Source organism: Lepisma saccharinum, chromosome 21 (genome assembly GCF_977018435.1).
Source record: "Lepisma saccharinum chromosome 21, izLepSacc3.1, whole genome shotgun sequence".
Taxonomy (NCBI): Eukaryota; Metazoa; Arthropoda; class Insecta; order Zygentoma; family Lepismatidae; genus Lepisma; species Lepisma saccharinum.
In genome coordinates, this window is record NC_139249.1 from 3,500,071 (window position 1) to 3,514,703 (window position 14,633).

The following is a 14,633-nucleotide window of genomic DNA, read 5'->3' on the forward strand; positions in this document are numbered from 1 at the left end:
CAAGTTGAAGACAAATTGAAGTGAGGATCTGACCCCTGTGTCCCTCTCCGATTTCCATGATACTTGGCAGGTGTGTGTATAAACGGGCCCAAATGAAGAAATTCGTGTTTTTTTTTGTTTCGGCTAAAAAACTGTTTTAGGGGGCACCCCCCCCCTCAAATGTCAATATGAGGACAAATTTAAGTGGGCATTTGACTTATGTGTCCCCCTCCGATTTCCATGAAACTTGGCAGGTGTATAGTGGGGCCCAAAGGAAGAAATACGTGTTTTTTTGTTTCAGCTAAAAACTGTTTTAGGGGGCAAAATCCCCTCAAATGTCAGGATGAGGACAAATTGAAGTAAGAATCTGACCCCTGTGTCCCCCTCCGATTTTCATGAAACTTGGCAGGTATATAGAGGGGCCCAAAGGAAGAAATACGTGTTTTTTTTTTGTTTCGGCTAAAAAAAACTGTTTTAGGGGGCAAAACCCGGCTCAAATGTCACGATGAGGACAAATTGACGTGAGGATGATCTGACCCCTGTGCCCCCTCCGATTCTCATGAAATTTGACAGGTGTATAGAGAGTCCGTATGCCCCTTGTTTCTTCCTATGCCATATTTACGTGGTTTCGGGGTCAGATCCCCACTTCAATTTCTCCTCATCTTGACATTTGAGGGGGGGAGAATGAAAACACACATAAATGTGAGAAATTCCATTCCAGGATGAAACCTTTAACACATATAACAAGATAGAAATGTTATACAAAAATTATACAATTGTTCTACAGTTACAGTTCTACAAATTAAAATAAAGATCTGAATTTCGGATCCGCTAGGATCCGGATCTGACCATCCCTACTATACACCTACCACGTTTAATGGAAATCGGAGGGGAACACAGGGGTCAGATCTCCACTTCAATTTGTCCTCATCTTGACATTTGAGAACAATTTTTTTGCCGAAACAAAAAAACACGTATTTCTTCATTTGGGCCCCTCTATATACCTGCCAAGTTTCATGGAAATCGGAGGGGGAGACTTAGACCTCCCTTGTAAGTGTATTAATTAATTACAAATCGCGCACGCGCGCACACACTATATATATATAGGCTATATATGTGTGTATGTATATTATATATATCGGGTGGGCTGAAAAGTTCGTAGGCTGACTCATAGATGGCGTTACTAGAATTAAATCCATGTGATTTTTACTTAGTACTAACCTTCAAAATATACGTGTATAAATTTCACAGCTGCCGGATAATTAGTTCGTGAGATATAGCATTGTGAGTGAAGCAGCTTTTGTTATTGTGAAAAAATGGATAAAAAAGAATTTCGTGTGTTAATAAAGCATTGCTTTTTGGCGAACAAAAATACTGTTGAAGCAAAGGCTTGGCTTGATAAACATTATTCGGACTCTGCACCAGGAAAATCAACCGTTGAGAAGTGGTTTGCTAAATTTAAACGAGGCGAAATGAGCATCGAAGACGATGCACGCAGTGGACGCCCCAAGGAGGCTGTTACCGACGAAAACATCAAAAAAGTCCACAAAATAATTTTAAATTATCGTAAAGTGAAGTTGATCGAGATAGCTGAGACTTTAAAAATATCAAAGGAACGTGTTGACATATTGTGCATGAATATTTGAACATGCGAAAGCTGTGTGCAAAATGGGTGCCGCGCGTGCTCACAATCGATCAAAAGCAACAACGTTTTGATGATTCGGAGCAATGTTTACCGATATTCAACCGTAATAAACACGAATTTTTCCGTCGATATATTACAATGGATGAAACATGACTCCATAACTACACTCCAGAGTCCAATCGACAGTCAGCCGAGTGGACTGCACGTGATGAACCGAATCCAAAGCGTGGAAAGACGCAACAGTCGGCTGGCAAGGTTATGGCATCAGTATTCTGGGATGCGCGTGGTATTATATTCATCGATTACCTCAAAAAGGGCCAGACCATCAACAGCGATTATTACATAGCGTTGTTGGAGCGTTTAAAGGTTGAAATCACGAAAAAACGGCCCCATTTGAAGAAGAAAAAAGTGCTGTTTCATCAAGACAATGCACCGTGTCACAAATCAATGAAAACGATGGCAAAATTATATGAATTAGACTACGAATTGCTTCCCCATCCACCATATTCTCCAGATCTGGCCCCCAGTGACTTTTTCCTGTTTGTAGACCTTAAAAGAATGCTCGCTGGAAAGAAATTTAGCACTGATGAAGAGGTAATCGCCGAAACTGAGGCCTATTTTGAGGCTAAAGAGAAATCGTACTATAAAAATGGCATCGAAAAATTGTATGACCGCTATAATCGTTGTATCGCCCTCGAAGGCAACTATATTGAATAATAAAATCGAATTTTGTCAAAAAAATATTTTTTACTTTGTTAGCCTACGAACTTTTCAGCCCAACTGTTATATGTATATTAGCAGGTAACAATATGTTATAAGCACATTGTTACTTTCCAAAGAAGCGCATGTGGGATGGCAAAACGGATCCGGATCCGGATCCAAAAGTACCGGATCCGGATCCGAAAGTACCGGATCCGGATCCGAAAGTTTTGGATCCGGATCCGAAAGTTCTGGATCGGGATCCGAAAGTTCTGGATCCGGATCCGAAAGTTCTGGATCCGGATCCGAAAGTACTGGATCCGGATCCGAAAATTCTGGATCCGGATCCGAAAGTTCTGGATCCGGATCCGAAAGTACCGGATCCGGATCCGAAAGTACCGGATCCGGATCCGAAAGTACCGGATCCGGATCCGGATCTGAAAATTCCGGATCCGCGGATCCGGATCCGAAAAATTTTATAATCCGGATCCTTAGGATCCGGAACCAACCGGATCCGGAATTCGGATCCGCTAGGATCCGGATCTGGCCATCCCTAATTTGAATAGGTAGGAAGTTCTTAAGGTTAGGTTAGGTTAGGATACTTCTTTCCACGCATCCTTCAGTTCCAAGAAGGCATTGTTGTTGTTGCTGCTGCTGTGCGAAAGAAGTATCCTAACCTAACCTGAGAACAGAGATATACTTTCCGGCTCCGGACCAGTGTTGCCACTTGAAGGGAAATTTCCATTTTTGGAGGGACATTCGGACTGAATGTTAAGCAAAGAGGAAAACGGGTTTAAAAAAAATAGCAAAATTTCATGGAAATTTGATGAACCAAGATTCAATATTAGTACACGTTATAATAACATTATATTCTGTCCCACTGGAGCAAGCGAACAAAGAAAGTCTGCGAAAATTGTGACGCGAGTCGGCTGCACCAATGAACACGTGAGAAGGAATGGGATTGCGTGGAGGGGGAAAGCGACTGCAGTTACCAGCCTTCGCAGAAGCGTCTACTGCTTCGCTCTATCGATTCAACTCCCGCCCTTCTCTGCCGCTATGCGCAGCCTTGCTCCAGAGATAACCCGGACAGAGTATAGTCACTTTATATGCTATCAGCAGGCACGAACAATATGTGCATTATGCCACATATATACAAACAGTCTTAGAAAATTGATATATGTAGTTGCAAACCACTTCAAAACAACTATTCTGAGCCCCATGATGTGGTATGAGCAGCTATCTACCATATTCATGCCACATCATGTGGCTGAGAATAATTATTTTGAAAATAATACATTAATTTTTGGTCACCCTGTATAAGCAAAGTGCATAGCAATAAGCAACAACCAATACTTACTTATCAAATGTTAAAAAAACATAATGCCACCATCTAAATAAACCATGAGCGAAATAATAAAATTGTATGAGTTCTTTATGTAAACAAAAATGACCTCACTAATGTTCGCTGGTTCGTTTCGCACCTTGGGCAACAAATATTCTGTGGTTAAAAATTATTGTGAATTATCAATAAACGCATCATGTACTCAAAGAATTTCCAAAATTTAACACACAAAAGAAAATCGGGCATAAATCGGATTTTCAGGTGTCCAGGCTGAGATGCCGCTAGTGTCGTTTAGGTCTCATTGGAGCCAAATCTCTTGCACCCATAGTTTTCTCCTCCCATATGACTTCACGGCATGTTGTTCTGTGCAGTGTCTGTGTGTCTGATGAAGTGTTATAAAATCTTCCGTTTTCTCACTTAGGTGTGTGAATGCACTCATCCGAAGATCCGAGGCATCCTTGGTTCGTTCACCGGCATGTTCATGGCTATCGGAGTTCTGATGTCATATCTGCTTGGAGCATGGCTGGAATGGGACAAGCTTGCCTTCGCCACTGGAGGATTTGGGGCGCTGCTGTTCCTGATGCTTCTTCCGCTTCCCAACTCCCCGGCATGGCTGCTCAGCAGAGGTAAGGAGGAGGAAGCCGAGAAATCCCTCAGATGGTTCAGGTCTTCTGGGGACATCTCGATAGAGCTTCGAGACATGAAGGCGCAAGTGCTGCCATCTGATGACAGAGTTTCGGGTCCTTTTAGCAGGAAGGTGCTCATGCAGAAACCCATATATCTACCTCTTCTTCTTTCCGTTGCATTGGTTCTCTTTCAAGGACTCAGCGGCATCGACGCCATAGTTTTCTACACCGTCCACATCTTCAGATCTTCGGACTCTACCCTGGATGAACACCTCGCTACCATCATTGTCGGCGTGATCCAGCTGGTCGCAACTGCATTCTCATTGTTGATTGTCGACAGGAACGGCAGGAAGCCATTGTTGATAGCATCCGGCGCCATCATGACCGTTTCGATGGCCGCTCTGGGGACGTACTTCTACTTGAAATCCGAGGGTAGAGCTGAGGGATTGGGGTTCCTCCCGCTTGCAAGCATGATGCTCTTCATGGTCGGGTTCGCTCTTGGATACTGCAGCATCCCGTTCCTCATCATGGGAGAACTGTTTCCGGAAAAGCAGCGTAGCGTCTTCAGCGGGATATCGGGCGCTCACAGCCTCATCATCACCTTCATTATCTCGAAGTCGTTCCCTGGACTGTACAACAGCATTGGGTTGCACGGGGCCTTTTGGTTGTACGGATCGTTTTCGCTGCTCAGCTGTTTCTTCGTCTACTTTTGCTTGCCGGAAACAAAGGGCAAGACTTTGAAGGAGATAGAAAGATCATTCAGGAGAAGGTCCGTGGTAGTGGACGATCTCGGCGACTATGACGGGCTCATGAAACAATCCCACGTCAACGCATGATAATCATTCAAACTTTGCACTTGCGGCATATCTTGCTCCACGGGCCTATTTTTGAGCTTGTGGGCCTTAACACACCACGAACTGTCATGGTTGGCGAACTGAACTGCTTCACGAGTTACAGCGATGGAGTTCTGCATTGGCGAAGGATCTACAGGGTGGTCCAAAAGTATGGAGACACCCGAATAAAACTTGAATGACATACTGTCAACATTCAATTGAGATGTCAAAAGCTATTGTTTCCATTTAAATTTTTGAAGTTGAATTCAAGATGGTGGCCGTCATCGTCATATAATCTTTCCCCTCGCCCCTATTACAAACCTATAGTGTTCCTTTCGCGGAACAGTCATTCAACTTTCATTCGGGTGTCTCCATACTTTTGGACCACCCTGTAATGTGAGGGATTACAAGGGTATATTTTACACCTCCAAATCCTTATACTTGTCTGACAAGTGTAAAAGGGTACATTTGAAGAAGAATTTTCGATTTAGTACAATTTTAAATTCAAAAACACTCATTTTCGTCCACACTGTCTACCAAAACCACACAATTCCTACAATAGTAAACCTATACAAGGTTGTGATAATTATAATTTCATCTGTGATTTCGAAAAATAATAATGGCACACGTGGACGCTCGCAGGGAGGGTTAGAGGGGTCATTTCACCCCCTTCTGAAATAAGGTAAAATTGCCTATTCATACCTGCTTTCTTCCATTTAATTTGCAACTCTCTCTTCTTCTTTTCTTGTATTTTTATCTAGTTTTCGATCTTCTTTTGTTAATTTTAATGTATCTTCGTGCTTGTTTCCTCTCCTCTTCAACAATTATTTTCTTACATTCTCGTTCCCGATTTATTTCTCACTTTCTTTTATCTACCTCACTTGTCACGCACTCACTTTCTCTGTGTCGCTTTTCTCTCTCTCTCACACACACACTCTCTCCTGCACGCTCTTCTTTTCTGTTCTGTTTCTCTCTGTCTCTCTCTCTCTCTCTCTCGTGAGAGCTCTACTGTGTCTTCTTCTCGTCTTACTGCCCTTCTCTCTTTATCTAGATTCTTTATCTCTCTCTTCTATATGGCCATTCTCTTTCCTTTCTAGTTCTTATCCTTATTTCTCTTCCTCTCATTCGCTACACCTTCTAACTTCTTCTTCCCGCCTCTCAAAAATCATTCATTGGGACATTCCACGAAAAGTGACCCTAATCCATGTAAATTAAAAACATGAATTAACATTAACATTTTTATGGTTTTTAATATCATTAAGGTTTAGATGTTTGTGAATGCACATAATTTGCACATTTCACCAATAAATCTTACAAGCATCTGCAGCCTGTATGCTTCGCAGACAAATAAATACAAAATTTGCCACATTTTCAAAGCGTCACACACTTTTGTTAATGCTTTTCATACATTCAGCATATGCCATCATACTCAAGTATTTTTCATTTCTTAGCAGACACCACAAAGTGCTTCATAATTCTATGAAATCAGTTCATTATGATCCAATCTCGTGTCTAGAACCTTAAATTTTGCATGTAAAATGTCACACACGTAACGCGGGAATGTCCCCATTCTTCTGACTGTACATAAATATGACGTCATCCCATCCCTCAACTTCCAAACATTTCGATTTTTCTGCTCTTCTAAAACTTACCTGCGGTCGCTCATGGTGGCACATATTTTAAAATTATCATTTCATCGATCTTTGAATCGAGGTTAGGTGATTCTTCGCCAAAGCAGAGGACGATTTACCCATTCTGGTGAATTTTTATTAAATTTGTAGAATATATGTAAAATATTATTCATTTTTTTAATATTGTGTTATATATTTTAGATTTAATTTTTGTGCAAGAAGTGCTTTAAAATCCATAAAATTTCGGAAAGAAGGAATATAAAAAGTTCGTTATAGCCTCATTTGATAGGTACAGACATGGAGAATCAGAGGAAAGGTTTAACGAATTCAGGACGTTCAGAAGTTCCATCGATATTTTGAAAATCTAGAAGTGAACTCTGTACCCCACACCAAGGATCAATTTGTATATTCCACTCCTATAAACACTCTTGATTCCTAAATTCATATCCCTACTCCCACGTCAATCATTATTTCGTTACATTCCATTACATTTGCTGAATTAACCTATTACCTTACCAGTTGGTTTCTCTTTTAACCTTGTCAGTTGTATGTGATGACCTTTCTATGCAAGAAGAATGAATGATATTCAACTTAACGTCATCACGGCGTGCACTTTGGGAAAGAAACAGTTGAATACGCATGAAATCCAGCAAACAGACTCGCGTGTGGTAAGGAAAGCACAATGCTTACCCGGCATCTGATCTGTTTGCCTGGCGTGTTTTCGCGCAATGAATTGTGGGGGAAGTTGTTCGCTAAATATCCATTAGACAACTCAAAAACTAATGGCTTGTTGCCCGAAATTCAGTTCTTGTACAGTAGGATCCATAAGTATTGCTCAGCAAATTGTCCATGACTATTTTCGTGGTATTCATCTTCATCCTACGTATTTTTATGGACTGTATTTTTACGTATACTGTTCAGAGGTCGTAAGCAGATTGTTTGGTGTTTTGTATCAGTTCTTGAAGCTCTCATTGCATAAAACAAAGGGAAGTTAACGTGGTGATGGACAATTTGCTTGGTAATACTTTAAATCCTTCACTGAATTCCTACTTTGTTTCTGTTATAAGAATTTTCTCCATGTGTTTATAAAGTCACAGGCACATAGTTCCAGACTGAAAATATCTGCTCTTTCATACTTTGTCAATTTGAAGCCACAAAATATAAGCAATTTGTCATGTTTGGAGTTCGTTTTGGCTTCGAGTTAATCAATGAATAAAAAATAATCCGTTTGTCATTTGGTAGTTACAGGTACGTGATCAGAACATATATTTTAATTGAAAGTGTTCATTTTCTTCATCTTTCTAATCTATCTACAAGGAATATGTACTTTCATAAAGAGAAAAAAAAAATTTTTTGTATAATTTCAGCTTTCTCTGCAAAACGCAAAAAGGAACTTAAAATTATATTTGTGTAACAGAAGATATAGTGTAATCATAATAGTGCAGTGATATAGCAGAATTGATTATAATATATTGAAATGTTGTTGCATGTTTTTATGTAAATAAGATTAATAAATTATTATTTAGTTATTTTAATATACTTTTTTATTCGTGGAAATATGAGTTGCAGCATTTTCATTCACGGTTATATTTTAGAAAGGAATGAAACTTCAATTAACTCTTTGGACACTAAATGAAACTTAGCAGTAACTAATTACAAATTACATAAGCGCATAATGGGGGGGGGGCGGAGGCAAACCAAAATATATTTTTTCCGCAGACTAGTTACCAGTTATTTTATTTGCATAAGGAACTCATTGTACCAATTGCCTTCCCAATATCGCAAGAGTAACGTCATCGCATTGTAATCAAAAGGTCCCGGGTTCGATACCCGCTGGAGGCACATAGTGGTTCAACTCACTTTAAACTGTAGGTTCAGTCCCGGTTAACAACAAAACCTGAAAGAACTCATTTTTCCAATTTTGTGGTCGTACATGTAACACTGAAATTTTCATTGTGTGGAATATTGCTTATCTTATCCTGTGGAGTATTTCATTAACTAAATTGTACATTTTATAGTTTTATAGAATCTCAATTGTTCGCAAAGAAAGATCTAATCGTAATATTTGGCGTATTAGATGTCTAATTAAACATATTTTAAGAACCCGGTCTCTGGCACCATGCGCTACCATCGACGTAATTTTTTCCTCCACGACCCACGCAGGGTTAACAAATCTCCCTGGGAACTGTTTTCCGCCAATAGAATATGATGAGAAATCTCTCAGTTCGTGACCTTCAGTTGCTAGCAATCACTGCTATGCTCGAGGGGCAAGAAATGGCCAACAGGTGTCGTGAGATAGTTATGCAATCTGTGTTCTCTGCAACAAGGAAACATCCTCCGTGGTTATTCCCTCACAGTGCATCGTTTTAGGAAGTGGTGTGCACTGGAAGAAGCACCAATGAGGCTCTCTACAGTCAAGCAGGTTTGTCAAGGACGGAATTTAACACTTTCATGATATAAAAATGCTAATGTCTTCAATTGCAGCAAAGTTCTGCTCGGTGGTGTGTTGTCGAGTGTTTATCAATTGCATTCTCGCGTCCTTTCATCATAGTTGCTTTGGTGGTCTAGGTGTCGGCCTCCGTGGCGGAGTTACTCAGCACGCTACGATGCCAGAGGTCCCGGGTTCGATTCCCGGTTCGGACATGGATGTTTGTGTTCGTCTGTCCTGAATGAAAAAGGTTTAAGATAAATTGATATGTACGACTTTGATGTGTGGGGAAGGCTGCCACTTAGGTCTTTAAAAAAAGTCGGTAGGGTGTCACACTGTCACTTGGGAGACCCGGATTCGATTCCCGCGGTTTTTGTTTGCATAAAAGCGGTTCCGGGGCTCACCCAGCCTCAGATCCATGAGTACCTGGGGGCAACCTTGAGAGGTAAAGGCGGCCGGAGCGTGGTGCTGATCACATCATCTCCAAAATTTCCTAGATCGAGAATGTGTGGGGATCCTACCCCCACATCCTCTAAATGTGCCTTCAAGCCATAGTGCTCTATGCACGGGGAACTTAACCTTACCTTAACTTAAACTGTAGGTCCTGTCCCAATTAGCCTTTCTGTGCATAAAGTGGACTTATACCTAACTCAATCTCTGTTGTTGCAAGTTCTTTTCCCTTTATTCTGTTTAGTCTGAGTTTCAAGTAATCGCGACTGGGCTTCCAGTTTCAAGGGAAATCCGAAGCAACGCCGGGTATCGAACCCGCGACTCTTTGATTACAAGGTCACTACGTTACCACCATGCTATCGTGGAGGACCATCATTCTGTTTATGTGCTCATTTCTCCTCAGCGTAGCAGTTAAACGATCTGCGTCAAGCTCCTGAAGACTAACGGGGCTCTGGCGAATGAACTCACAGCCAGCACAATCATCTGTGAAGCTTGTTTTGTGTCCTATCCATGTGTGTTTCATGCAATTCATCTTATCACTAGCTCGCTACCGTGACGGAGTGGTTATCACAGCGCACTACTAGGCAGGAGTCCCGGGTTCGAATCCCAGCCTGAGCATGAGTGTTTGTGAGTGTCCCATCATCAATTTCATCATATCATCACTCCTCCAAACGAATTGATCAATCAATTCAACCATTTTACCACTATTCATCCTCATCTTCGCGATTAGCGAAAAGTGGCAGAAAAGCAAAATGGCATAAATCAATCAATCTAAACGAACTGTATGAGGTGTTAAACGCACTTTAACCTCTCTTGCATGTGCACATCCTGCAAACTACAGTCTTACAGGTTAACGGGGCTATGGTACCCACAAGGGGGGTTGCCCCCTCAAAAGACACTCTGCAACGCTCTTATAAAAATTACATAAACCACAATGACTGAAATGTAATTATAATATGAAATATATATATATATATATATTTGTAGGTTGGCACTCATTTTTCGTAGGAGGCATGCCCCCCCCCCTCTTATCCTGACATGCACAAACTGCATAATTCAGTGGCAGCGTTGGGTTCCAAAACCGAGAGGGCAAGGTACCAAAACTGGGGGGAGGGGGCAAAGACAGTATATTCGGCTTTGTAGATAAGGTTTAGCATAGTGAAGGGCAACTGCCCCCTCGCCCCCTAATCTCCGCCACTATATTTATTATATAATGGAGGTAAACAATTGCACCACAGAAATGCAGGAGAAGAACAGTAAAGTTGTACTCATTGAATGAGCGTCAAGATAAAGTGTTATCATGCATTCTTGGAAATGTAAGGTATCTTGTTTATGCGGAAAGTGTGTAATTTGTGATTGTACCCGCCTGTGACGCAATTTCTCTATTGTTCGTGCAATGCCAACGAGCGAAAGGTTTTTTTTTTTCAGTACACATCAAAACAAAAGAAAAGCCATTGATTTGGCTAGGAGGAAATTATTTGCACAGTGCATCAACGCATCAATACAAAGAAGTAAGAGGAAGACATTCACAAAGAGCTTTTCCTTGTTGGAAGGAAATTTTGCAAGCACGAGATACAGCAGTGGTTCATTTGGCTGTGGGGCATATACGGGTTACCAGGGGCCCGTCAAGTATCTGAGCGACGCTCGCTGAGCAAGATTTTCGCTCGTAGAGCAGACAGATCATTTGCTTGACGCTGTTTTCTCATTGATCAAAATATCAGTGCCTTTGAGTAATCTGTGGTCAATGTGGCTGCGTCCAGTGGACAAGATTTCGGTGTTTGAAAAGCTGTTAATTGTGGAAATAGAATAGTTGATGTGAACAAAACTGTCGAAATTTTCATTTTCATACACTTGCACAACTCAGGCCCGTAGCTATAGATCGACCACAAGGAAAAAACCTTGGGACGAGAAGTCCCCGCGCAGCTTTCCCTTCTTCCCTCCACCTCGGGCCATAAGGAAGCATGGTCAACTCTCCCCCTCCCCTACTCGCGGGGGTACGGTGCACAGGACTCGGGTCTGCGCAGGATGTTTTGCTCGTGGTTCCACTATAGAATTGATCTCCAGGGGGGGGGGGCTCACGCGTTATCAGGGGGGGCTTTGTAAACCAAGTCCATTTCTTAAAAAAAATATTAAATGAAGGTAAATTATGTGTGTGTGGGGGGGGGGTCGCTCATTCATTTATAAATATCATATACTACACAAATACTACATTTTTCTACATCTTTTAAAACATCTCGTGAAGTGTTAATTGACTGATACTGAAATTATTCCTTACACACTATTTTAGATGATACAGATATGTATATCACACAAAAAACGCACAATATTTAATCACAGTTGACACGTCCTTTCCCATTTAATTTGTTTGAGTGACATGGATTATATGTTAGAAAATAAGTATTTAGTTTGCAAAGAAGTAAAATAGACTTCCTTTTTCTTAGTGCAAACTTAACTGTGATTTTTATTTGGTTTGAACAACGAAGAGAGATATTACCCCATACCCTGAGAGGCATCACGTGTATGCTTTCGAGTCTTTCATGTGAACTGATTATTTCCTCTTTTAGTTAAATCATGTTCTTTGACTAAAGAACGTGTCAAGATTTTCTCTCTAATGTTTTCCTGAATTTTAGATTCCAGAGCACTGGAGTTTTTATTTGCCCCTAGTTGGGCGCAAACATCTTGACACGTTCTTTAGTTAAGTTCACAGTTAAGTTTGCACTAAGAAAAAGGAAGTCTATTTTACTTCTTTGCAAACTAAATACTTATTTTCTAACATATAATCCATGTCACTCAAACAAATTAAACTTCTTACAATTCAACTTGATCATTCTATTTTCTAAAACCTAGCCCGAACCAGGGGGTGCTCGTTGCTATGTGAAGTACGTATGCATTACGTCATCTGGGAGGATCGGGTTTGACGGTGCTCATTGCTATATGCAGTAAGTTTGGTGCGGGGTACATTTAGCTACTAACACGTCGCAAAAATCGGAACAAGCAGGTTATTGATTTTGTCGCATTCGATATATTTTTATTGTATTATTTCTCTTGAAATGAGATTGTTTTGTTCATTCCACTTATAATCATGCCTAATTGTGCAGTAACAAGCTGTGAGAATTATAACCAAAAAACTAAAGGAAGTGATATAAAATATCATAGATTTCCAGCTGATAATCGTGTAAGTAAACAGTGCATTCGTGCTTGTGATCGAGAACATAATATTAATATTAAAAATGCGAGAGTGTGCAGTGCCCATTTTTGTAAAGAAGACTATGTGCGAGATCTAAGAGCAGAACTTTTGTGTTTGCCAACAAAGAAAGTACTGAAGCCAACTGCAGTGCCATCACTAAAATTACACCATATTCTTCAGTGCAAAATAATAGAGAATGTGGTGTAGCAAATTCTCCTGAACCTTCCTCTTCAAAACATGAATCATTTTTAGGATGTGCTGATAAAGACTGTGGAGATGTACGCTACGAAAGGTGTGAAATAAGGAAACGTTCCTTAACTAAGTTTAATACTATGTCGCCGAAAAAAAAAAGAAAAATAGACATAGGTACAGAAACTGCTAGCAATGTTTCGTTGTTGGAAAACACTATTCATCGCTTACAGAAGAACAACACACGTTTACATAAAGAAATTAATAAGTTAAAGATTAAGAACAAGCTCTTGCAACTTGCTTTAACCAAAAAAACTAAACAAGTTCAAAATCTTCAACATAACCTAACCGACAATGTAACAATAAAACTCACGAATATCTTGGGGAAAGTGTTCAGTGACACTCAAATACAATACTTAGTACACGGTAAAACGAAATCCCTATGGACTAAAGATGATATAAGCAAAGCGTTGACTCTTCGAGCCGTTTCAAAAAAATGTTACGTTTATTTGAGAAATACAGTTGGTATACCTTTACCTGGACTTTCTACGTTAAGAAGATGGGTGTCGAATTCATTTCGTTGCCGGCCAGGTATATTAGGTGATGTTTTGCAATTGATGAAATATGTGTGAACTCTCTCTAATTGTAAATCACATTACACTAATAATTTGTTTAAAAGTTTGTTTTATTTAATTTCGTATTAATTATGTTCGGGTCTCTGATTTCCATATTTTCGGAAATTTTACGTACAGGAGGATGAGGAAGTAGAGTGTGAGATTGGCATTTCGTGCTACAAAATTTGTGTTGTAAATAAAATCCCAAACCTTGGAAACGCAAGTCCAGTTTGTAATTTCCATAAAATGTTAATTTTCGATATCAAAGTGAGGTTGTACAAGTTACCGTGCTGATAAGTTACAGTTGTGTGAAATCGTTTTGCGTATTAAAAGCTATAATACGTGTACGTGCAAGCGAAGAGCAAAAGTGTACAAATACGAATGCAACACCCTTAACTAGCCGAACCTACTCGAAACTGGATGCTAAGAACATCAAACCTAATTCACCTAACCTACTAAATCAAGCGTACAGGAAGGGATTTACGAACACACAGAAAATTTAGCTCATTGATAATATTAAGCAAAGCCAAAGCGAGATGCAAAGGACAACACGGTAAGCTCACGTATAGTCAGGAGAATGTTGCCACTATTACTGCATTTTTTTGTTTTCAATTCCATATAATTTATATTCCTTTGCGGTGGACAAGCCAGGTAATGGAAAAAATCAAACAGTAATAATGCCTTTGAGGATAGGGCGTGAGACGTAAAAATTTCATGAAGTCCCTAACATGACAACGGCAATCTACTTCTGGCATACATACAGTCATATACAGGGAGGTTATTTCAGTCGTTCACCGCCAGCGTATCGGCCGTTCGGCGGACTCTTCATGCAACAGGTCCCGGCAAATTGCGTTCAGGAAGTCCGTAACAGAAACCGCTTGTTTTGTAATGTTTCCACTTTTCACAATTACAGGTACAATTACAATTGAAATAAGCACGTACCTTGTCGCAAGGATGCTGTGTGTGTGTGTGGAAAAGGTGTCCTCCCAAATACAAATATTTCTGGCACC

The 14,633-nt window shown here is 40.3% G+C and overlaps 2 protein-coding genes across 4 annotated transcripts in view; both read left to right on the forward strand.

Annotated features, from left to right (window-relative positions):
- Window positions 1-8,290, forward strand: part of LOC146003960 (facilitated trehalose transporter Tret1-like) — a 105,636-nt gene extending 97,346 nt beyond the window's left edge. For all 3 annotated transcript variants that reach the window (XM_083142483.1, XM_083142482.1, XM_083142481.1), the window contains exon 4: window positions 4,087-8,290. In XM_083142483.1, the coding sequence (XP_082998609.1) occupies window positions 4,087-5,127 (1,041 nt within the window). In that variant the 3' untranslated portion in view covers window positions 5,128-8,290. The remainder of the gene's footprint in view (window positions 1-4,086) is intronic.
- A 714-nt stretch (window positions 8,291-9,004) lies between these two features.
- LOC146003983 (facilitated trehalose transporter Tret1-like) overlaps window positions 9,005-14,633 on the forward strand; it is a 68,534-nt gene continuing 62,905 nt past the window's right edge. Inside the window, exon 1 of the mRNA XM_083142519.1 lies at window positions 9,005-9,177. Within this exon, the coding sequence (XP_082998645.1) occupies window positions 9,154-9,177 (24 nt within the window). The 5' untranslated portion in view covers window positions 9,005-9,153. The remainder of the gene's footprint in view (window positions 9,178-14,633) is intronic.